At 36.2% G+C, this 24,795-nt stretch overlaps 1 protein-coding gene across 1 annotated transcript; it reads left to right on the top strand.

The window, feature by feature from the left end:
- Positions 1 to 24,448, top strand: LOC127218356 (vigilin). Its single transcript, XM_051179375.1, has 3 exons — positions 1 to 52; positions 18,646 to 18,783; positions 20,563 to 24,448. Exon 3 carries the CDS (start codon positions 20,659 to 20,661, stop codon positions 24,409 to 24,411), a length of 3,753 nt encoding a protein of 1,250 aa, XP_051035332.1. The 5' UTR covers positions 1 to 52; positions 18,646 to 18,783; positions 20,563 to 20,658; the 3' UTR covers positions 24,412 to 24,448.
- The last annotated feature ends 347 nt before the right edge of the window (positions 24,449 to 24,795 follow it).

Genomic DNA, 24,795 nt, shown 5'->3' with positions numbered 1-24,795 from the left:
GTAGATTCAGAAAGCTCCAGCTTTGTCCAGTCTGGCAGTTCACCCTTTCCAGGTATCCTGTTTCTTTTTAAATTCTCTGGAATTTTATGTAACTTTACATTAACTTTTGGCTATTGAGTTTTGACTATTCTATTAGATTACATTTGAGTCGGGCATCTATCCCATACAATTCCTCATTTATTTGCTTGGCCATTGTTTAATTGTTGCCTCCCCAAATATATTTTCGTGAGAATTTCCATGGTCTTCTTTTGAGCATTTCTCATATATACTCTGTTATTATTTTCTTATTTACCTAATTATAAAAATAAATTTTATGCTCACAGATGAGAAAGTACTCTGTGTTTTAGTTTAATATCTTAGTGTATTATCATCAGAAATGTGGATATCTTGATTTTCATTATACTCATGAAGTTAGAATCTTGATGTCTTTTATGAAATGTATTTAATTACCATATTTCATTAAGATTTTATATTTCAACTTTTCCTTATTTATTTTAATTTCCGAACTTTTAAAGGATAAGCTTTATCTTTGACTAATAAAAATACCCAATAAGTTATTCTAATCATATGTGGTTCTACTAATGTTACACTTAAAAATCATACATGTTTCAAGATTCTGTTGTTTATTTCTGCTGAGTATTGTATAAACGTGCCACTTTTTCTGCATCCATTCTTCAGGTGATGGGCATCTAGGTTTCTTCCAGGATCCAGCTATTACAAAAAATGATGTTATGAACATAGTTGAACACATATCCTTGTTGCACGAATGTACATCTTTTGGGCATAAGCCTAAGAGGGGAATTGTTAGATCTTTTGGTAGAGTGTTTCCCATTTTCCAAAAGACCAACCACACTGATCTCCAAAATGGATGTATGAGTTTGCACTCCCACCAGAAGTGTATGATTGTTCCCCTTTCTCCACATCCTTTTCAGCATAAACTGTCACTGGTGTTTTTGATTTTATCTATTCTGACAGGAGTAAGATTGTATCTCAGAGTGGTTTTGATTTGCATTTCACTGATGGCTAAGGATGTTGAGTACTTTATTAAGTGTCTTTCAGCCATTTTGGATTTCACTATTGAGAATTCTCTATTTAGTTCTGTACCCCATTTTTTAATTGGATTATTTGGTGTTTTGGTAACTAGATTCTTGAGTTCTTTGTATATTTTGGAGAACAGCCCTCAGTCAGATGTGGGGTTGGTGAAGAGCTCTTCCCATTCCATGGGCTACCGTTTTTGTCTGCTGACTGTGTCCTTTGCCTTACACAAGCTTCTCAGTTTCAGGAGGTCCCATTCATTAATTATTTATCTCAGTGTCTGTACTACTGCTGTAATTATCAGGAAGCTGTCTGATGTGTCAATTCATTCAAGGGTTCAGTGTGGCCAGATTTATGTTGAGGTCTTTGATCCATTTGGATTTAAGTTTTGTGCATGGTGATAGATAAGAATCTACCTGCAGTCTTACATATGCCAGCACCATTTGTTGAAGATGCTTTCCTCTTTCTATTGTATACTTTTAGTTGCTCTGTCAAAAATCAGGTGTTCCTAGGTGTGTGGGCTAATATCAGAATTTTCTATTCGATTCCATTGGTCTACCTGTGTATTTTTGTGCCATTATCAAGATATTTTCAGGACTATAGCTCTGTAGTAGAGGTTGAAGTCTGGGATGGTGATGCATCTGGAAGTTCCTTTATTTTACAGTGTTATTTTGGCTCCTCTGGGTCTTTTCTTCTTCCATATAAATAAGAGTATTTTCTTTCAAGGTGTTTGAAGAAATGTGCTTGAATTTTGGTGGGGATTGCATTGAATCTCTAGATTGCTAGTGGCAAGACTCATTTTTACTATGTTGATTCTACCTATCCAAGTGCATGAGGCATCATTCCATTTTCTAGTATCTTCTTTTATTTATTTCTTTATAGACTCAAAGTTCTTATCATACAGGTCTTTGACTTGTTTGTTTAGCATTATCCCAAGATATTTTATGCTGTTTGTGGCTATTGTAAAGTGTGCTGTTTCTCTGATTTCTTCCTCAACCCCTTTATTGTCTGTCTGTACATATTAGGGGTACTGATTTTTTTAGTTGATCTTGGATCCTGCCATTCTACTGAAGGTATTTATCAGCTGTAGGAGTTCTAAAATAGAGTGTTTTGGGTCATTTATGTAGACTATTATATCATCTGCTAATAGTGAAAGTTGGACTTCTTCCTTTCCAATTTGTATCCCCTGGATCTCCTTTTGCCATCTTTATTGTTCTAGCTAGAAATTCAAGTAAAATTTTGAAGAGATATGGAGAGAATGGACAGCTTTGTCTTGTTCCTGGTTTAGAAGAATCACATTGAGTTTCTCCCCATTTAGTTTGATGCTAGCTGTTAGTTGACTCTATATTGCTTTTCTTATGTTTAGATATGTTGTTGTTATCCCTGATCTCTCCAAGACATTTATAATGAATGGGTGTTGGATTTTGTCAAAAAGCATTTTACAGATTCTAGTTAGATGATAATATGGTTTTTCTTTTTCACTTTGTTTATACAGTGGAATATATTGATAGATTTTCATGAGTTGAATCATCACTGAGTCCCTGTGCTGAAGCCTAGTTGACTATGATGGATGATTTCTCTGATGTATTCTTGGATGAGATTTGCTAGTGTTTTAATGACTATTTTTTGCATCAGTTTTCATGAGGGATATTGGTTTGTAGTTTTCTTTCATAGTTGTGTCATAGATGTAGCCTCAAGAAAACAATTTGGCAATGACCCATATATTTCTATTGTGGGGAACACTTTGAGGAACATTGGTATTAGCTGTTCTTTAAATTTATGGTAGAATTCTACACTTAAACCATATGGCCCTAGGATTTTTGGGTGGGGGGAGACGTTTGATGACTGCTTCTATTTCATTAGAGATTATAGGTCTATTTAAATTGCTTGTCTGTTTTTGTATTATTTTGTGTATGTGATATCTATCCAGAAAATTGTTGATTTCCTTTGAATTTTCACATTTTGTGGAGTACAGGTTTTCGAAGAATGACCTGAAGATTCTCTAGATTGCCTCAGTGTCCATTGTTATGTCCCCCTTTTTCATTTCTGATTTTGTTAATTTGCATGATCTCTTCAGCCTTTTGGTTAGTTTGGATAAAGTTTTTTCTGTCTTGTCGATTTTTTCAAAGAACCAACTTTTTGTTGCATTGAATCTTTGTATTGTTCTCCTAGTGCCTACTTTATTAATTTCAGCCCTCCATTTGATTATTTCCTGTCATCTACTTCTCTGGGGTTAATTTGCTTCTTCTTTTTTTTTCAGAGATTACTGTTTTGTTGTTATTCTATAGTGTGACTATTCTCCAGTTTCTTCATGTGGGGACTTAGTTCTATGAACATTCTTCTTAGCACTGCTGTCCAATTGTCCCATAAGTTTGGGTATGTTTTTGTCTTCATTCTCATTGAATTCTAGGATGTCTTCAATTTCTTTATTTCTTCCTTCACCCAAGAATGGTACATAGTTCAATTTCCATGAGTTAGTAGGTTTTCTGCAATTTGTGTTGTTGTTGAATTCTAGCTTTAAAGCATGGTGGTCTGAAATGATACCGGGGGTTATTCCAACTTTTTGTACCTACTGAGCTTTGCTATGTTTCTGAATATGTGGTTGATTTTAGAGAAGGTTCCATGTGGCTCTGAGAAGAAGGTATAATCTTTTGTGTTTTAAAATCTGCTACTGTTTAAGTGTGTGAGGTTTTATGTGGGATTTGAGTTTTGGTAATGTTTGTTTTATGAATGTCGGTGCCTATGTATTGGGGGTATATATTTTCAGAATTGAGACTTCATCTTGATGGATTTCTTCTGTGATGAATAAAAATGACCTTCATCTCTTTTGATTGATTTTAGTTTAAAGTCTAATTTGTTAGATATTAGGGTTGGTACACCTACTTTTTTCTTGGGTCCATTTGACTGGTAAATCTTTTCCCAACCCCTAACTCTGAGGTAACATCTGTCTTTGATTTTCAGGTGCATTCCTTGTATATAAGGATGGATTCTGTCTTCATATCCATTCCGTTATCCTTTTCTTTTTATAGACAAATTAAGACCATGAATATTGAGGAATATTAATGACCATTGATTGCTAATTCTTGTTTAGTTTGGATTTATTTTTGGTGGTAGTGGTATTGTTTGTTGAATTCTCACCATTTTTATTTTGGCTGTTGGTAAAATGTGATTATCTACTGCCTATTTTATGGGTGTAATAAACTCTCATGTGTTGGAATTTTTTTCCAGGACTTTCTGTAGGGCTGGTTTAGTTGGTATGTATTATTTAAGTATGGTTTTGTCATTGGGTATCTCAGTTTCTCCATCTATTGTGATTGAAAGCTTTGCTGGATATAGTAGTCTCGCTGGCATCTATGATCTCTTACTTTTCATAGGATAGCTGTCCTGGACCTTCTGGTCTTCAGAGTTTATATGGAGAGTTTAGGTGTACTTTTGATGTTTGCCTTTATATGTTACTTGGCCTTTTTTGTTTGCAGCTCTTAATACTCTTTCTCTATGCCGTGTGTTTGGTGTTTTGATTATTATGTGGCTAGGGGATATTTTTGTGGTTCACTGTATTTGGTGTTCTGTAAGCTTCTTGTACTTTCATTAGTAAGTCTTTCTTTAGGTTGGGAATGTTTTCTTCTACTCTTTTGTTGAATATATTTTCTACACCTTTGATTTGCATTTCTTCACCTTCTTCTATACCTATTATTCTTAGGTTTAGCCTTTTCACTGTCTCCAATATTTCCTGGATATTTTGTCTTAGGGATTTGTTGGACTTAAGAATTTCTTTGGCTGGTGAATCTATTTTTCCTAGTGTATCTTTAATGGCTGAGATTATTTCTTCCATCTCTTATATTCTCTTGGTTATGCTTACATTTCTAGTTCCTGATCATTTACCCAATTCTTCTATTTCCAACTTTCACTCAGACCGCGTTTTTTGTATTTTTTCTTTTTTGTTTTGTTTTGTCTCTAGTTCAGCTTTCAAGCCTTGTACTCTGTGAATTGTTTATTGCAATTTTTGGTTTGTCTTTTCTTCCATTTCTTTCATGGATTTTTTTCATTTTTTTCTTTTAGGGTCTCTAGTATCTTCATGAAGTTGTTTTTAAGTTTGTTCTCTTCTTCTTCATCTCTGTTGGGAAGTTCAGGTCTTGCCAGTGTGGAGTTCCTAGATTCTGGTGGGGTCATATTGATCCTTTTGTTTCTGTCTGTGTTCTTATACTGTCATCTACCTATCTCTTCTTCCAGTGCATTCTGGTGGGGTCTCTCCCTCTCCTGGTGGGTATGGGACCAAAGCTCTCTTCTGACACTTGCAAGCAGGTCCAATACTCCAGTGACTGTCCACTTCCAGTTGGTGGTGGCAGGACTTGGGCACTGGTAGACTTTGGATTTGCTTATCCAGTGAAACTAGTTACCCCATGGGCAGTTTCCAATCCTCAGGAGGTTCAAAGTAGGAACCTCAAGGCTGGCCAGAAACAGGTCCATGCTTACCCCTCCTGTGGGTGGAGGTGGGACTAGGATATAGGCAGACTCTGGTTAGGCCAGTCCACTGGGACAGGTTCCCCCATGGTTGGGCATTTTCCAGGCCTCATGAGGCTCCAAGCAGGGCTAGGGAAGATGGGCCAGAAACGTGCCTAAGCTTACCCCCTCCTGTGGGTGGAGGTAGAATAACAATGCAGGCAGACTCTGGATGGACCTGTCTGGTAGGATGGAGTCCCCAGTGTGCAGTCCCCTAGGAGGCTCTCTCTGGTGGTATTGAATGTATTATTACACTGGGGGTTAACCCATCAGTATTTGGGATAATTTAAAGGCAGGTACAGGTTTTGATTCTTATGATGTCTTTATTGTATTTTTTGGGTCCTTTATTATCTATTTCCTTTATTTTCTGCTGTCCTGAATGGACAATGGTGCTAGAGATTGTCTGGTTATTAGATCCAGTAGTGTTGTCTCAGCTGAGGTTTGTGGGGGACTGGGTGTCTAAGTACAGGCTATCTTCAAGTTCTGGCTGGTGTGGGTGGTACCTGTGCCTATGATATCTGCTCTTTCAACTAGTATGGGAGGTACCTGTCTCTGTACTTCCACCTGGTCTTCAAAGTGCTATAAGTTGTGCTTGTGTCTATATGACCTGATGTTCTTCCAACTGATGCATATGATGTATGTGCCTATAGGTTCTGCTGATAATTTGTGAGAGTGCTGCCCACTGGGGCAAATGCTGGGGTAGGTAAAGTTGAGTGGTGATGTAGGTCTTGGGAGGGCGGGGTCAAGAAGGTTGTGGCAGTGACAGTGTGGCCTGCCTACAATTCTCTTACCTGCTAGTGGGCTGCTTGGGGCTATACCATAACATTGGGGTTCCACTAGTGTTGGCAGCCAGGCAAGCTGCCTTGCTGGGCCTGAGATGGAAGGGAGAGTGGCACAGGAAGTGCCATGGACCTTATTGCCTACAGATTGGGGCACTTTAGTAGAAAGACTTGGCACTCACATGTTCTTCAAAGTGGTATGTGTGGCATTTGTTCTTATATGATCTGGTGATATTTAAGGAGAAGGCTGTCCACAGAGAGGATGGTTTGGTAGGGCAGCAGAGTGCGTCATTGGGCAACAGAGTCCAGTGGGTTTCGGGAGGTGGTGCAGCCTTCCCAAGTGTCTCTCACCTATTGGCTGGCTTCTGGAGATTTAATTGTCTCTGATTAAAATGATTAATGAATATATTTTTATTCTGTATATATTCTATCTTACATCTTTGTACCTACTATACTTTGTGCTTGTTTTCATTATTGAATGTGTATCTAATAATTATGTGTATGTTTAATATCCCAGTTTCAGCAAATCCGAGTTCTCAGGACATGTATTTAGCTTGTCTTTTCTTCTAGGATGATTTTACTCCCTCAAAATTCCTCGTTAAGTGTCCTTTAAGTATATATGTCTTTAAATGGGATATGTATCCCCCACATCTTAAAATATCTTCAGAGATACCATGCCTCAATTTACCTTTTGATTTCAGGCTGTACTCTTGAATTTGGAAAACAGGTTTTTCCCTAATTAGAGGGAGTTTCTGTCCTTGAATGTTTAAGGGAACTTCCTGTCAAATTTTCAAAGAGTTTTGCTAAACATTGAACTTACAATTTGTAAAGCAGGTTACCATGATTCACCATGACATTTCAAATTCTAAGAAGGAACAACTTTGTACTTCCCCTTCTTCCAGCCATTAGTAATCTTTACTTGCATAAATAGTGATAAACCAAGGGCACATTAGATAGGGTCTAAAGCTGATTGAGGAGAAGTTGGTCCTCAATTTTTACTTGCTGTCAAATGTTACTATCAGTTTTCCTGCCAACCTGGTCCCAGTGCCATATCAGCCCCAAATAATACACAGAGATGCTATATTAGATATAAAGCTGTTGTCCTCTTACTAGTGTTTCTTATTGGGTAGCTCTGTCTTACATATTAACCTATTTCTATCAATCTAAGTGTTCTTACCAGAAAGACAGTGAAGACCTTCTTCTCAAGTCCCTACATCTTGAATCTCCTACTATGTCTCCCAGAATCCTCCTTGTCTCCATGTCCCACCTATCTTGCCTTCCTATTTGTCAACAGTACTGTATTCATTAACCAATAAGAGAAGCATATTTACAGAATGACATCTCCCATCAATCTAACATCACAATACAAACATGGGACTAAAAATAAAGTTCAGTCCTTGTTGGTTGTGGTGTTGTATTCCTTTAAGTCCAGCAGTTGATAGATATGGGCATAAGAATCAGAAGTTCAGAGTCACTTTTTGCTCTAAAGCAAATTTTAGGCATGCACACAAGATAATGTCTCAAGAATAATAATAATAATATAGTAAGACATAACCATATATAAATGTGTCAATCATGGAAAATTAATATTAAGATTACTTGTACAAATATGAGTACTGGGAGGCACTTATTGACATCTTGCAAGTTGTTCTTTCTCTTAACAATGAATTGTAAACAGACAAATGGAAAGTTATGGGAAAGGATATTTTTTTAAAAGAAAAACAAACTAGATTGAAATTATTCAAGAGCTGGATCCTAGATTTTCTCCGAAAGAAGGAAAGATAGTGATCCCATGACTTTTCGCAAATGGTTTACATGTCTATTTCTTTTTCCTTTGTGGTTTTGCTACATGTAGATAGGAGACTTCTTCCAAACTTATGGTGCTATATTCTTTTACATGTTAATCTCTGGATTTTCTTATGATGTCTACCTCACTTACACACCCAATGAGTTGCAGTACCAAAATTATTTTCCATCAACATAAACATGATTGACTTCTGTCTGAAAGATCATAGGTCTTGCCTAATAGAGACCATAGAATTTTCTTTCTATTGTGCCATACATTGGACAGGATGCTCCTTTTCAGGTTCAGGCTTTTCTGCATCAGACGAAGGGTAGCTTTGGAGGTTTAGTACCTTTACTTGCAGAAGGTGTTACATTCTAGAGAATACTGGTTGAAGTATTAGGTTTAGGATATGAAATTCTTAGTGAGAAGCTAGAATCAGAAGCACAGATAAGAGAGGCGCTGTGTATTATTGCCCATAGCAAGCTTTCATTGATTCAAAGATAGATACTAGTCATGACTTTATTAAAAGATATTAGAGTTTAGGTTTGATTTTGTTTAACTTTCAGTGAATTATTAATTTGAAAGCCATATACTTATTAAACATTATATTAACCCCTCCCACATTAGTTCTAAAATAACTGAATACCTGCTATTCTGAGTATCATTTGTGTAAGGTAGTCAAGGCTTTCTCAATATAAACTACAGTGGCCTCCCATGTCTACTATAGTAGCAGGGACAAGTTATATATTGGCATTTCTAATGCTGCAATTTCCATGGGGAAGAATAAACTTTTCATTATATTCCCACTCTGTCCTGGTAATTCAAAACTGAATTGTCAGTGTTTAGGATGACAAACTCTATATGTTTCATAATCCCCATAATCCCCATAAGAATGTCTTGAGAAAAATCCCAAGTTGATTGGATATAAAAAAAGCCTCTCTAAAGGTAGATGTTATCATATATTGACTTTGTCATTTCTGTATTAGAAAGGAAAGTATCCTTCTTACACACAAAATAATTTCCAATGGCCTGTAATCTTATATTAGTAGGGGATCCCTAAGACCAAATATATTCAAGAGAAAAAAGATACTGAAAGGTTTGTGTGTTATAAAGGATTATCATTCCTCAAATCCCTGGATGAAGAAGGTCAGTTTCCAAGTATTCTCTTTACATACTGAAGGTTAGTGTGTATTGTATGAGAAGTTTGGCAGGTCACATTCTGGGTGGCAGGCATAAGAAGAATGAATTAGGGACAATGCTTTAAATAGCCTTTTTATCATTATATAGTGATAAAATGCTGTCATTTTGACAGGGATAGTCAAACAAAAACAAAAACAAAAAAATCTCCCAGTATCATTGATTAATCTATCAGCTTCAGAGTGGTTACAAAGAAAATAGTTAGATTTCCTGTTGCCCAAGGATACAGGAAAATGGGATATATAAGATTTAAAGCCTGAATCCTCATGTTCCTCTGATTTTAGATGTTGGTTTCATCCTTCTAATGCAAACTATCCATTGAGTTTGCACAGAAGACATTCAGGATCCTGAGAAACGGGTCACCCCAACAAAATGAGAAAAACCAGGAAGGGTTTTTTTTTTAATGTAGTTTATGTGATTCTTTGGCTTGAAGATATGTCCTGACAGAACAGTCTTCCAATTTTGGTATTTAGGTCTCAGGCTCCCCTCCCCGTTCCACATTGTTGTTTTTGCTATATGGGGTATAATTCAAATTTACACATGTATTCTTAGTGTGAGTCCTTTCTTTTATATTAATTTGGAAGCCTCTAAAGAATTGCTTTTTGTGTAGTTGTTACATTTTAGGACAAAGCCAGCAATGGAAGAAGTTAGTGAGATCAGGCTCAGATGGCTTATTCCTTTAAGTATTGAGAAAACAAATAAAAGCAGAATGAAATACATTATTTTGTCTGGAGCACATAAAGTGCTCTGCATCAGCTTAACATTTTAAGAGAGAAACAGGATCAGGGACTATTTCAGATCATTTAAGGCATCAGTCATCAAGCGGTCACTTCTCTTTGTTAGTTTAAGAGAAATTTAAAAGCTTCTACCAGTTCAAAGGCATAGGAGTTTTCAGGTAGAATCAGGAGGTTTGAAGTTTCTGATTTTAGATTAGATATACAAACCAAAGTGTTTACTTCTTCTCATTTGACAACTACAGAGATGTTCAGAACCCCCAGGGAAAATTCCTTCCATCAAAGGATTTAGTAGAATTTCTTTGGATACTCCAGAAGATAGCATTATCATAGCTTTAGATATATTATAAAATTGCAAGAATACCACAGGGCAAGTCAACAAATCTCCTGTCAACTGAGGAAAGGGACATTGAAAGACAATTAGTATTGTGAATAAAAACCAGGTGTTTTGACTGTCAGATTACCTATGAAATACAAAATTGTCTTTGGGGTATTTCTATTTCCCAAAGTTTAGATGTCCAGGGGAAGAAATAAGACCAAATAAGGGTCACAGCATCAATAAGTAGTTTGTTTTTCTTACTTACTAATCTAAGGTAACCCAATTTTTTTTTCTGGTAACGATGAAGATGCCAAGCCCCCCCCACCCGGGGCAGTATTAATCCCATAATGATGCTAAGATGTTGGGTCAAATATGACATAGAGAATGAGGGTATATGGTGCTTGACCAACAACCTGGGCCATTGTACTTGAAGGGCACCTGGACTTTCGATTTTGATTTTTGAGTATTTGAAGAGTGATCATAATTATATGGGTCTCCTTATTTTCTTTTGTTCATGTTGACCATCATTTGGTGTGAAATAGCTGAATCTGAGGAATATAATAACTTATCTGTAGTTTCTGAAGCTGTCTATGTATGTCCAAGACTGACTGGCTATCAGAATGTTACTCTAAAATAGCTTCTCCTGGGGATAAAAGAATGAAGTTAGTGAATTTCCTGAAAGTTTCAAATAGCCTGTTTAGCTTGTTGAGATATAAGGGGAAAATTATCTTCCCTTTCTTAATGATCTCTGTGTTCTTGTCAAAGATAATAAATTTCTTAACACATCCTTGCATTTCTGTAACACAGTTTTCTATCATCAACCTAGGATTATGACCTTGCTGGTTCTGTTCACTTTGTAGACAGACAAACAGATTTTGACTAACTGGCTCATCTACTTGCTAATTTTCTGTTATCCCGTCCAAGTCCAGGATACAGCCAAGTAGCACATCATAATATTTTTTTGATAAACTCATAAGCTAAAGATAAGTCCTGTATGTTGCTGATAAATCAAGATGATTCATCCGTGCATCTCCTTACGTTATTTGAGGTCTTTGAAAAACTGGCATGGGCTTGTATCGCGTTTAATAAGGATTTGGATAAACAATTAGGCCAAACAGATGTTTATTCAGGGAGAAATAACTCACAACATAGACCGGTGAACACCAGCAGGTTCCTGCTTCTAAGAATACCTTCGGAAGTCCTCCTATCCCCGTGTGGCTTGCAAGAGAGCATTCCCTGCTCCTCCTCTGACCTAGTTCCCATGGTCACTTCTGCCCCTGGCTCCACCACCCAGTGAGCATGGTCAGTGCCACAGAAGGAGACAAAGTGAATATCCCACTACAGGCTTGGTTTGTTCCATTGTTCCTGGTACTTCCCTTAAGAAGAGTGCTGCAAATATACAGTATTTATAGAGTCTCCATTGTTGGTATGACTTGTAATACTGGGTTCCTTTTTGTCTGGTAATTTTGGGCAAAAGATATACTACTGAGGTGACATAGCTTTGCCAAGTTGGAAGAGATATTTTACATGAGACTTTGTATATTTTTCTTCTTGTTTGAAAGTGGGGTTTGCATAGACATCACCTAAGAGATTGCATGGTTTTGTAGATTTATTGTTTGTGGGGTTTTTTGTTTGTTTTGTTTTGTTTTGTTTTTTTCAGCTGCACCTGAGTCAGTGATTTTTGTCATCCTGTCAAGTGTCTAGGCAGATGAAAGGAAGAAGCAAAGAAATAGAGAAGTGAAAATTAGTGGTACCCACACGAGTGCAGGAAAGTCTAGGCATGAAGGGATTTTCTGAGAGCTAGTGGCATTGAGAACTTATGTTGTCATACAGGAATCACCATACTGGCTAATATATTGTGGATACCTGTGTTGGAAGCAGATCCATGATTATTTAGATCAATTCCACCTCAGGACATAAATCCTCATTAATAATGTATCTCTCACTAGCTTAAATGTCAAACATCTCCAGCAGCTAACTACCACCTTAAGTCTTGGCTTTATAGCTTCTTCAAAGACATATACACTATCTTATCTTGATGTAAAAACAGTTACTATTCCTGAAGAATGGCAGGACATTGTCCACTCATATTCTTTGCAATCAGAAAGAATGTGGCTAAGCTATGGAGAAAGATTGAAGTGGGCTTGAATTTGGTTCTACTATTCTCTGAACAAATCTCTCCATAGTTTCTAAAAAGCAAAAGGAAGGAAATGTAGTGCAACAGATCTCTTCTTAATGACAAAAGAAGACTTCAGAAAAATTTAATTTTTTTTCTCTTTGCTGGCTCTGCTAAATTTCATAGGCACAGACTGGAGTCTCGGAAGGCACCTGCTGAAATTTTCCTGCCTCATGTTTCTTAAGAATTAATGGTATATAGACAAGTAAATAGGTACAGGAAATGAGATAGGTTATTAAAGAAGAGAAACAGAAAAGCAAGGGATTGTCTATAGCTGGACAAAACTGAAGGGAGACAGAGGCATCCTGTGACTTTTTTCTGGGCTATTTCAGTATTGTACACTCTTCTGCTTGGGAGGTTTTCTTACAGTTTGCCAGCATAAAGGAAGGTTTTCAATTTTTGCTGACATTATCTTTTTTCGTGGTATTTTCTGTAATGTCATCTTCTCCCTATTTCCTATATATTTATTTCACTACAAAAACCAAAGACAATTATAATATCAATCTAAATAGATGTTAAATCACAATATAGAGAATAGAAGTGCTACCATGAATCTCTTTCATAATTCAGTTCATCATTTACTACAAAAATATGCACAGACAAGACACTAATGCATACATACATACATACATACATACATACATACATACATACAAGATGCTGGAGTTTGGTGGTGGTGATAGGGGAGGATCGAAGGGTGAAGGAACTGAGATGAACATGCAAAACAACCTTGTTCAAATTTAAATAAAAATGAAAACAGATATTAGTTATAAAATTTAAAATTTAAGATATAAGTCATACTTAGATGTAGGCAATTTCACAAGAGCGCATTCAAATAGATCTCAAGGATTTATTAGAAAACACCCATGGTTATAAAGCAGGGTAGATAGCTACCATGGTCCTCCATTCTGCCTGGGGCTAAATGGAACCAGAACTGTGACCTCTGACCACCACATGAGAGGGTGAGCAAACTTCCCCACTTTTTTTTAATAAGAGGTCATTTTCACAGACAACAAGCACTGCCCCTTTCAGGCCAGGAAGCCTTAAGAAAGGTCTAAACCTAATACAAATATATATATATTTGTATTATATCTGTATTATCAACTATTTTCCAAATGGGAGAAAGGGTAATAAAATACACAAAAACAGAACTACAACCAACAGCATCAAGCAAGAAACACATACTAAATGTCCACACTATAGGTAATTAACAAATAACAAAGATTATTCCAATAGCAGTCCTATCCTGAAGAATGTAAGTCTTGTGCCTGATATGGCTTAGCTAAGGTAAGAGAGAATAGTAACTGTGACCATCTAGGCTTTAATGCCTTCCAATACCTGAGAAGGAAAAGAATAATACCCGAGTAAGCAGGATGTACAAGTACCAATTTCTAAAAGATACAAGAAATTACAGAAACATCTGACCAACTGGAAAGTCACCCTAAGTCTCTCTGCAACATTGGGGCAACCAACTCTGATGGTAGGCCTAGAATATCTGTCAGACCATTTATCAGAAGCAGGAGAATTAAAAAGACCATCCTACCTTGTCTTGGTAAGATTCAGCACTCACTTTTCATTGTGTCCTGCTTGTCCAGATTAGACTACATGCTTACAGTCAGAAGTCAAGGCTAGGGTAGTTCATTGTCTGAAAGGCCAGTTTTGTCAAGAAGAAAACAAGCTCTATATGGAGTGTCTTCTATGTCTATCATTTTCTGGGATGTATATGAGAGCTGCAGGAGTATTATATACAGTTCTACCTATGATTAAGATATTCTTATATATAGTTTCACTTTTGAGGGCACTGTTTTTTTTGCTGAAAATTTGGTCAAATATTGTTTATTTTTATAATGTGAAGCTTTAGAATTCAAGCTATATATGTTATTAAGAATTGCATGTTAATAATTATTCATGTTTGTCATACTTATGTTAATTAGGTGCTTCTTATAGATAGGTAATCTTCAAACACTTAAAAAGGCCTACAAAATATGGTATTTAAATGTTTCAATAATTTAAAATGATATATTTGAGCTTTTCACATAATTGAGTCAATTATGTGACTCAATATATATGAGACAGAAGATAAAATTTAGGAACTTTCAGAAAAATTTTAATTTGGAATTTTCAGTCTCATTAATGCTAGTAGTTTGGAGGGGGAGCCCAAAAACCAGGAAAGAGATCCCATCTTCAGGAATAGATAGATGGGGAAACATAGGGTGTACTTATCTGCAGTCCTTTTATTCAGTGAGAAGTATATTCAAGTCTTACAACTCCCCAGATTCTCTGAGGCATACTTGATATTTTACTTTAAAAAGGACATGACTCAAGAAACTAATCAACAAAACACCAAATAGCCCTATTAAAAAATGGGGTACAGAACTGAATAGAGAACTCTCAATAGAGGAAATCAAAAAGGCTGAAAGTCACGTAAGAAAGTGCTCAACATCCTTAGCTATCAGGGAAATGCAAATCAAAACAACTTTGAGATACCATCTTACTCCTGGAAGAATGGCTAAAATTAGAAACACCAATAACAACTTATGCTGGAGAGGATATGGAGAAAGAACAACACTCCTCTGCTGCTGGTGGGAGTGAAAACTCATACAGACATTTTGGACATCAGTATGATAGTTCCTCAGGAAAATGGGGATCGGTCTACCACAGGACACGGCAATCCCACTGTTAGGCATATACCCAAATAATCCATATTCATTGAACAATGACACATGCTCAACTATGTTCATAGCAGCATTATTTGTAATAGCAAGAACCTGGAAGCAAGAACCTAGATGTTCGTCAACTGAAGAATGGATAAAGAAGATGTGTCACATTTACACAATGGAATACTACTATGGGGGAAGAAAAACAATGGAATCGTGAAATTCACAGGCAAACGGATGGAACTTGAGGAAACCATCCTGAATGAGGTAATCCAATAACAAAAAGAGAAACATGGTAAGTACTCACTCATATATGGATTTTAGACATAGAGCAAAGGATCACCAGCCTATAATTCACACCGCCAGAGAAACTAGGATACAAGGAGGAGTCTCAGATATTCATATAAGGTCCCTCACAGAAGGAGAAAGGGACAAGGTCTCCAGAGAATATGGGGAGTGGTAGACTCAGTGAGTGGAGAGGGAACTAGAAGAAGAGAAGGGGAGGAATGGAAAGCACGTGGGACTAGGAAGATTGAGTCAGGGGAGGAATAGACAAGAGAAGAGAGACAGACAGAGAGAGAGGAGGACAGAGAGAGAGGGGGGAGAGAGCATGAAAGAGAGAGCCATTATAGGTTTGAAGAGAAAACTGAACCTAAAGAAATGTACAGAGACCTACAATACTGACCCCAACTAACAATTAGAGCAACAGTAGAAAGGCTACCATAAATGCCCTTCCCTGGTAATGTGATCGATGACTAACTTATCCACAGTCATGGAGCCCTCATCTTGTAGCTGATGGAAACAGAAGCAAACACCCACAACTAAACACTGAGTCAAACTGGAATCCAGATGCAGAGAGGGAGGATAAGACCATGGTGCAGAAACCTATAGGCAGCTGACCTGAAAAAGAAGGAGTAATGGGCCCACACACTGACAGCTGGGAATCCAGTATGGGACTGACTCCGACCCTCTGAACATGGGTCAGAGCTAGAAGGACTGAGCCGTCTAAGGAACCTTGGACAGGTCCCTGGTGCATAAAAGACTTTGGGAGCACAAACCCCATGGAGGACTACTCCCTTAACCTAGAGAGAGGAGAGAAGGCAAAGTCCCTACTTCAATGACTTGACAGATTTAGATGACACCTCCTGGAGGGCATCACCCTACATGTGGATTGTGGGAGGGAGGTGAAGGAAGGGTTGTTGGGGCATGAGAGGCTGGGAGAGACGGAAAGAGGGAGGGAGGAAGAGTGAACTGGGATCGATATGTAAAATAAGAATAAAAAAATTATGAAAAAAGTCCATGACAGTTTTATATATATTAGCATTTCACAAGGTAGAAAAAGTAGGTAGCATGTGTATGTAAATGATCTGGAGTAGACTCACATCTTCTAGTCTTACAAAAGCTATATATTTGGTTTCAAAGGAGAGCTAGATATAGATTGGACAGAGATGTCTTTACCCTGCTGAGACGCACCTTTAAGTATATACTTACAAAACAACCAAAGGAAATTTGAAACCTTGATATGTGCTGCCCTGAGGTTCTTTTTACCTTATACATGAACTTCTTCTTGTTTTGCTTCTTTCTTGCCTGGCTCATCTCCCTAGAGATTCTGCCCTTCTTTCAATGGTTCTCTATGCCTTGCAGTCCCAACTATACCCTTGCCAAGCTATTGGCAATGATTGTTGCACATCACTTTTTGTCTCATTAAAAAGAAGGTTTATCTTTAACATAGAAAACTATATAACTATATAACAGAAACAGCTCTCAAGTAATAATTATAGTTACAATATCCAGTCAAATTGTATTTGGTAAATTTAGAGTAAATACTCTAATTTCTTTCCTATCTTTGTGAGTCTAAAGTTTTATATCTAATTTACTTTTTATCATAACTAAAGAAAATTTAATTATTTAGTCTTCAGTTCATTCAAAGACCCCAGAAATGTGAAATGTTAACTAGCCACAGGGCCATCTGGCTCCTAGAAGAGTCATTCAGAGTTCTTCTGTAACATTGAGGCATCAAATTTTGGCCTACAGGCCTAGAGACCTAGTATATCTTACAGACATTTCTGAGAAGTGGGGAATTTTGATGGACTTCCATACTTTGTCTTGCAAAGTTTGGCAGTTTTTGTTGTTGTTTGTTTTCATTTGCTTCCTCCTGACTCAGTTTATACAACATGCTGTCATCAATTGAGACAAGGGCAGTTTTGTTGGTGAAATGGCTAGCTTTTGCAATAAAGAAAATAAACTATATATAGAGATTCTTTTGAAGTAACTTGCTGCTGCTAGAAGTAGATATGATTCACTGTTAAGAAAAGCCTTATGTTGTTAAAAAAAAAGTTTGAATATCATATTCTGTGTTTATAGACAAATTATCTATCTAAATATATCTGTTTGTGACCTTGAAAACATATCTAATGTGATTATGTTTGGCAGTTATAGATGACTAATATTAATCTATATTTCTCAATTATATGATTTTAAATAAGCTGTATAAACATAACACCCCAAAAGAGTAGAAACACACAAACAGCATAGCAAAATTAACTTTAAATTTGTATCAATAAACTAAAATCCATGTCAATGTAAAATATTTAAGAGTAGTAGTTGCCTTTTTAGTTTAAAAGTATATTCAATAATCTACCTATTTATCCTATCATTTTTATATCCCCCTTTTTATTTTCAAATATCCCCCATGTTTCTTTTCAAATGAGATCTTTGAATTTAAATTTGTCTAGCTTTTTTTTCTGACAAGGATCAATAACAACTTATAACTAACCCCACTTAAATAATAACAAATATCCAAACCCCATCTTTTGAAATGTGGGCACTGTTGTCTCTAGACTGATTCTTGTTGTCTGGTGGTACTGGTGTCTTTGTTGGAACCTTGAGAAAATTCATGACAATGGTTAATTATTGGCTGGGTTAGTCTCTGAGGCTAGATCATCTCAGGCCACAGCTTTGAAGCTGTTCTGGATACAAAACTCACAAACTATTATAGAGGTATTATGAGATGTTGTGCCACCTGGGCCATCCATTTTCATTTGTGTCTGATTTCCTTGTTCTGAAAATACACAAACTTTAAAGGTAACATACATTAGAAGTATAGAACATATGGTATGTACAATTTAGTTAAAGATGATATTTTTTGTTTTATGTTGGAGTAGTGAAAATATACATTTCATGTGTTCTTCTTGGTTTATTATTTTTTAATGTTTGCAGCCAGGATTTTCAGAGGAGTCTTCCCCATCCAAACCTGATCAATATCAAACTAGAATGAATCCATAGACTCTCATTTCTGTGGAAATAAAATTAAACCTCTCCTTGAAACATCCATCTTCTCACATTCATTTTGAAATCAAGATATCCTTAAAATATGTACATTGGTTGATGACACCAATGCATTTAAAATGCTCTGTCATTATATATTTCAGCTAATTGGAAGATTCATGTTTTTCTTTCCAGCTTTGCCATTCACATTGAGGCCAGTCACCAGTTCCATGAAGTTTTCATCTCTAACTATTTTGGAGCCCTGTGAGCTACGTCCGTGCTCTCAGAGATTTACCATCAAGCAGAAGCCTATAAACTGGACTAGAAGAAAAGGTAGGCTAGAACATGTCAAGCATTTAAAATTTATCAGTATCAGCATTTTCCAATTCTACTTTAGACAAAAGATTTAATGGCTGTCCACCCATGATCTCAGACACAGTATTAGAATACGATTATCTCTGTATACTTGGTAGCCCTTTAGATATCCAAATTAAAGTACAGTTACTCCTTTAAAAATGGGGAAATGGTCACCATTGTAAGATATCATCTTGTAAGGAAAGCCAAACATTTGGAGTATTCTTTTCATGAAATTTGAAGAAAAATACATGGACTTAGAACATATAATATTAAACAAGCTCACCTAGTTTCCAACATCATAAGTGCATGTTTTCCCTTATATGAGGTGCTTAGCCTATAATGTACACATATGTATAGGTGAACAAATATGGGTGGGTATAGTAGAACATATACAAAGCATAAAATAAAGATAATATTAGGTGGTAAGGAAGGATGAAATGCTCATAAAGGTAACTGCTTTTTACTTTTAACTTTGGCACAGTTTTTTAAAGGATACCTTTTGGGGCTGGATAAAAGCATAAAAAGGTAATTGACAATGAAAATGTAAAAGGTAAAACAAAACTCTATGACTTCAGAAGAGCTCTTCTAAATGTATAAAATTGAGAAGGAGCTTATTAACCTAGCTATGTGACATTTTTTGGCATTTTCATGAAAATAAAGTTTTTTTGTGTGTGAAATTTCTTAATAAATAAAATTCTATAACCAGAAAAGCACAGGGTCAAAAAACATGTGGCCATAATTAGAAAACGATTGAATGAATTTTCAAAGTACTTTGGTGATACTTAATAGCTTCTATACATAAGCATTCTCAGGGATATGACTATTCGTTTGATAAAAATCAGTGGTATTCAAAGTTAAGAGTGTATATTAAATTATACAGGAAAGATTATAGTGAGAAAAATAATTCCTGAGTTTGACACAACAGGCAGCAAATCCTGGTAATATGTAAAATTCTATTAGAGCAAGTAGTCCTAGGAAAGGAATTAAGCCAGAACAGACTTTATAATTAATTTAATTAGAAGTCGACTGATTCAGAATTAGAAGGGATATATTGCCTTATGCTTTAACATAGATGAATGTCAAGAGGAAATTAAAGTTTAACTGCACATGCAGGCTATACTATTTTTACAGAATTTACACATCAGGCATGTGTACAGATTAAAAATATGATTTTCTTTGCCTGAGTGTGATGATGGTGGGAATGGGAATTGTCCACATGTGAACTTCAGGGATACATGTTGGTTGAAGAATTCTGGTAAAACTGAATTGCACAGAACTCTCAAATCTAAGTTTACAGAAAACAAGAACAAAAAAAATCCATTCCATTGTATACATGAAATTTGTGAAATTTTAAGCTATTGCTCAATGAAAACTTTTAAAGAAAAATAGGAATACTAAAAAATATAACATCCTCTTAGAGACACTAGTGATTTGTTTTTCTCAAAGAATTACAGGTACTCAGCTGTGTTGTTTATGGTAATGGTAAAAAGTAATGATGCTGAGTTGGCAAAATAAAAGTTATTTATGGCCAATAAAAATAATGGAGTCTTTTCTTTGGAAAACAGTAGTGGCTGTTGCCAATAATCCTTATAATCTAAGCCTTTCCTAAGCACATAGAATAGAAAAGAATAGATTAATAGATGAACTTTGAAATTTTTGTCAAATAAAATTGTGTCATTTAATTTGTATAATCTTGAGTTTACAAATTCATCTAGAAAGAAATGACATCCTTTAACTGTTTTTCCCCGTACACAGTAATATGCAAGAAGGCAGCTACAGGAAGTATTTGTGTTTTTGCTGTTGACATTTTATCCACAATACATCTGGGTTGAATCAACTCAAAAATCAGCAATGAATTCTGAAACAAATTCTAGTACACACCGAAATAGTTATATTCAAAAACAAAATAATGATATCAGTTCAGATGATGTGGTTGATATGTCCACACATGAAGACACAGTCACTGAACACCTGAAGAAAAAAGACTGTCTGGAAAACCCTGAAGAAACTGCAGAACCATCAAGCACCAATGTTCCTCAGGCTGAAGAAGTTCCAACCCTCATTCAAGTTTTTCATGTGCTACTAGAGGAAGAAAATTATTTGATTCAATTCAGTGAAGGAACATTAGCAAAATTTTATGCATGTATCACAGAAAACAATGGTGTCAACTTAGAATCATCTTTTGTCAAGGACAAAGGTCTCTATATAACAGTGTTTGGCAACCCAGAATCTGTCATAAAAGCTGAGAATGGAATTTTTGAATGGTGTCAAGAACAAGATTTAACTTTAAATATCATTTCCAAACAAGAGCATTGCTTTGTTATAGACCAGACTGGAGAAAAAGCACAAGATTTGGAACAAAAAGCTGAAATAAATACTCAGATCATAAGTCCACACAATCAGAGCAACTATGTGAATAGTGTTGATGCAATTCAGGCAGAATTGAAATCTTCAGATGGAAGCCAACCTACATCTGCCAAAAGTAGCAAGGATGATATCCAGACATTAGAAATGGAGAGAATATTTAATCCCTTGACTGCTGTGCCATCCCCTGAAGCAAGTGATGTTTCCCAAGAAACAGAGGGACATATCCCCTTTCCACTGTCTAGCACCAATGAGAACAATATAGATGTTAATGAAAGAAAATTATATGTAGATCAGACAAATTGTTGTGAAAAGGAGATGACTGAGAAGACAAACACCATAACTGAGGATGTGATGATGAAGTTTCAAAACAATTGTACCATAGGTCTCAAAAGAAATTTTCTGGAAGAGATTCTAGAAACAACTGGAGATTCAACAGAACATTCACCCTCAGAAAGCGTATCAGATTCTATGACACAACATAGCGAGCCTGACAGTTCAGGGGAGGTAATTAATGAAGTCGATTCTATTGATGATGATTATGTTGTTTATTCCATCTCTGCCCCTTCTTGGCTACACAGGTTTATTATTGGTACGAAAGGTGAGAATATAGCTGAGATAACAAATAGTGTACCAAAGGTAAATATACATTTTACAGCTGAAGATAAAATTATTCTGAAAGGACCAATAGATGATGTAAATTATGCTCAAGAAAAAATTGACATAATTGTCAATGACCTAATTAGTAGAATGGAATGTACTGAGATAAACAGTAACATCAAGTTTCACAAGTACCTGACAGGGAATAATGGGGAGATCCTAAATAGGATTACTGAGAAGAACCAAGTCTCTATCTCAATGTTTCCTGAAAATGAATCCAATCACTCGATCCGCATTGAGGGAGAATCTCTGGGTGTCCACCAAGCCAAAAAAGAACTCCTTGAGCTGGCTAATAATTTGGAAGAAGAGCACAGTCAGGACATAATCATAAAACACCAATTTCATCACATACTTATTGGGCAAAAAGGCGAAAGGGTCCGTGAAATCTGTAAGAAATTCCCTGATGTTATCCTCAATTTTCCACATCCTGCAGAGAAAAGTGATGTTGTCCAACTGATAGGGCCAAAATATGAGTCAGAAAAATGTGCACAGTATTTGGAGAATATGTTGACAGATATTAAAGAAAATAACTATTCTGTAAGTATTACTATCTTTAAAAGGCTACACAAAAGGATAATTGGTAAAGGAGGCTCAAACATAAAAAAAATCTCGGAAACAACGAACACCAAGATTAGTTTTCCACCAGAAAACTGCAACTCAGAAGAGTTTATCATTACTGGATATCCAGAAAATTGTGAAATTGCACGTAACTGGATTCTTTCAATTCAGCAAGAGATAGCAGATACTTCAGAAGAGGAGATTTCTGTTCCTCCTAATCTATATAAATATCTGACTAATCCCAAAGAATGTTTGCTAAATTCAATCATAGAAGAATGTGGGAAGGTTCATCTGCATTTCCCAAGAAACAAGTCAGGACTGCATAAAATCATTATCATGGGCCCTGTTGAAAGTGTTGAAAAGACAAAAACAAAGCTTCTGAAACTTGCAGAAGAAGAACAAGCCAAGTGTTACTCAGGGACTGTCCATGTCAAATCACAATTTCATCAATTCCTTGTGAATAAAAATGGAGGCAATATTTCCAAACTCTGTGAGGAGACTGGAACATGTGTTATTTTCCCTAACCTTAAGAACAAGGATCAAGAATTCATAACAATCACAGGAACTGAAGAGGCTGTTAAAGAAGTGCAAAAACGACTGGAGGTTTTAATGAAAGACTTAGAGAATGTGGTAGAGGATTACATACTAATAAATCGGAAATTTCACCATTATTTTGTCATGCGAAGGGGTCAGCTTTTAAGAGAAATGACAGAGGAGTATGGTGGTGTGGTTATTTCATTCTCTTATGCAGGGAAACAGAATACAAAAATCACAATAAGAGGGGCAAAAGCTTGCGTTGAGGCAGCAAAGAAACACATACGAGACATTTTTGAGCCTTTGGGCTCCCAAGTTACAACACGGTATGTTATTCCTCAGAAGTTCCAGCCTTTTATTATGGGACCAATATGTTCACGGATTCAACAAATTGCTAGGGATTATAAAGTTCAAATCAAATTTCCTGACATAGACAAGCCATTCCTAAATATGGATCTAGGAATGCAAGAAAAGGGAAAAGAAAAGTGGAGAAGGAACCCTAAAGATCTTGCTTCTAATTCTTCAAGGAAAAGTGACACCATATTTATCTCAGGCCAAGTGGAAAATTGCAAGGCTGCTACTGAAGCTCTTGCTTCTCTAATTCCTGTTACTGCTGAAGTCCATGTGCCCTTTCACCTACATCCTTACATCATTGGGCACAAAGGATGTGGTTTACGTAAGCTAGTAAAGGAATTTGAAGTTCATATCCAGTTATTACAACCTGGAAGAAATTCCGATATCATATCTATTATGGGCCTTGCAGCAAATGTGGAACAAGCCAAGATGAGATTACAAAAGCGAGTCAAGGCTTTACAAATGGAAATAGAAGATCGGACACTAAGAAATTTTAAGCTAATATTCAATCTAGATCCCAAATATCGTTCTAAAATCACTGGTCATAAGGGCTTACTTATTGCTCAGATTTGCACAGAGCATGATGTTACTGTCCGTTTTCCAAAGAAAGGAAGCCATGAGATGCAGGACCAAATCACTATTACGGGCTATAAAGAGAACACTCTAGCTGCTAGAGATGCAATAATGAGAATGTTACATAAGATCGAAAAAACAGTTTCTAAAGAAATCCCACTAAACTACCAGGTTCGTGGCAATGTTATCGGATTCCGTGGAAAAACCATCCATAAAATCATGGACCAATACCAAGTAGATATACGTTTACCTCCAAAAGGGTCCTATAATCCTAATATAACCTTGACTGGACTCCCTGATAATGTACAAAGAGCGAGTGAGCATATACTCAATCTTGAGAAGTATTATCTGTCAGCTGATATAAGCCATAGATCTCAGCAGGAGCATAATAAGAGTGTCTCCCTTTGCAATATAGCCATGACACCATCTAAGAGTGTTGTCAGAAAATATGTTCCCTGTTATGCTAAAACAACCACAAAGCTCCCAGATGTGGATAACTGTGAACACTTTCCAAAATTAAAACAACGAGTGTCTTCTAAGACTCATCCTTCAAAACTGTAACAATGATGATCAAAACAATAAAGTGTTCCAAACTGCTTACCTGAAAATGCTGTCAAATTTTTTAATTTAATTTTTCTTGAAAATCACATATGTAAATATTATAAATACATCACTTCATCTCCCACGCGGCTTCTTCCAACTCTACCAATGCTCCCTTTCTCTCAACTTCATGATGTTTTTCTTTAGTTATTATTAGTTTGCTCTCTCTCTCTCTCTCTCTCTCTCTCTCTCTCTACCATTCTCATTTCAGGTATTACTTGAAAATGTATCCCTAGATCAATGTAGCTTCTAGACATAGACATAATTCTCACACATTTGCCATCAATGAGTCAATGCTTAGCACTTTATAAATATTTGAGCAAAGGGGAGATATTTAGTCTTGTG

Source organism: Phodopus roborovskii, unplaced genomic scaffold, assembly GCF_943737965.1.
Source record: "Phodopus roborovskii unplaced genomic scaffold, PHOROB, whole genome shotgun sequence".
NCBI lineage: Eukaryota > Metazoa > Chordata > Mammalia > Rodentia > Cricetidae > Phodopus > Phodopus roborovskii.
Note: the sequence above shows the minus strand (reverse complement) of the source record. Positions and strands in the feature narration are given on the sequence as shown.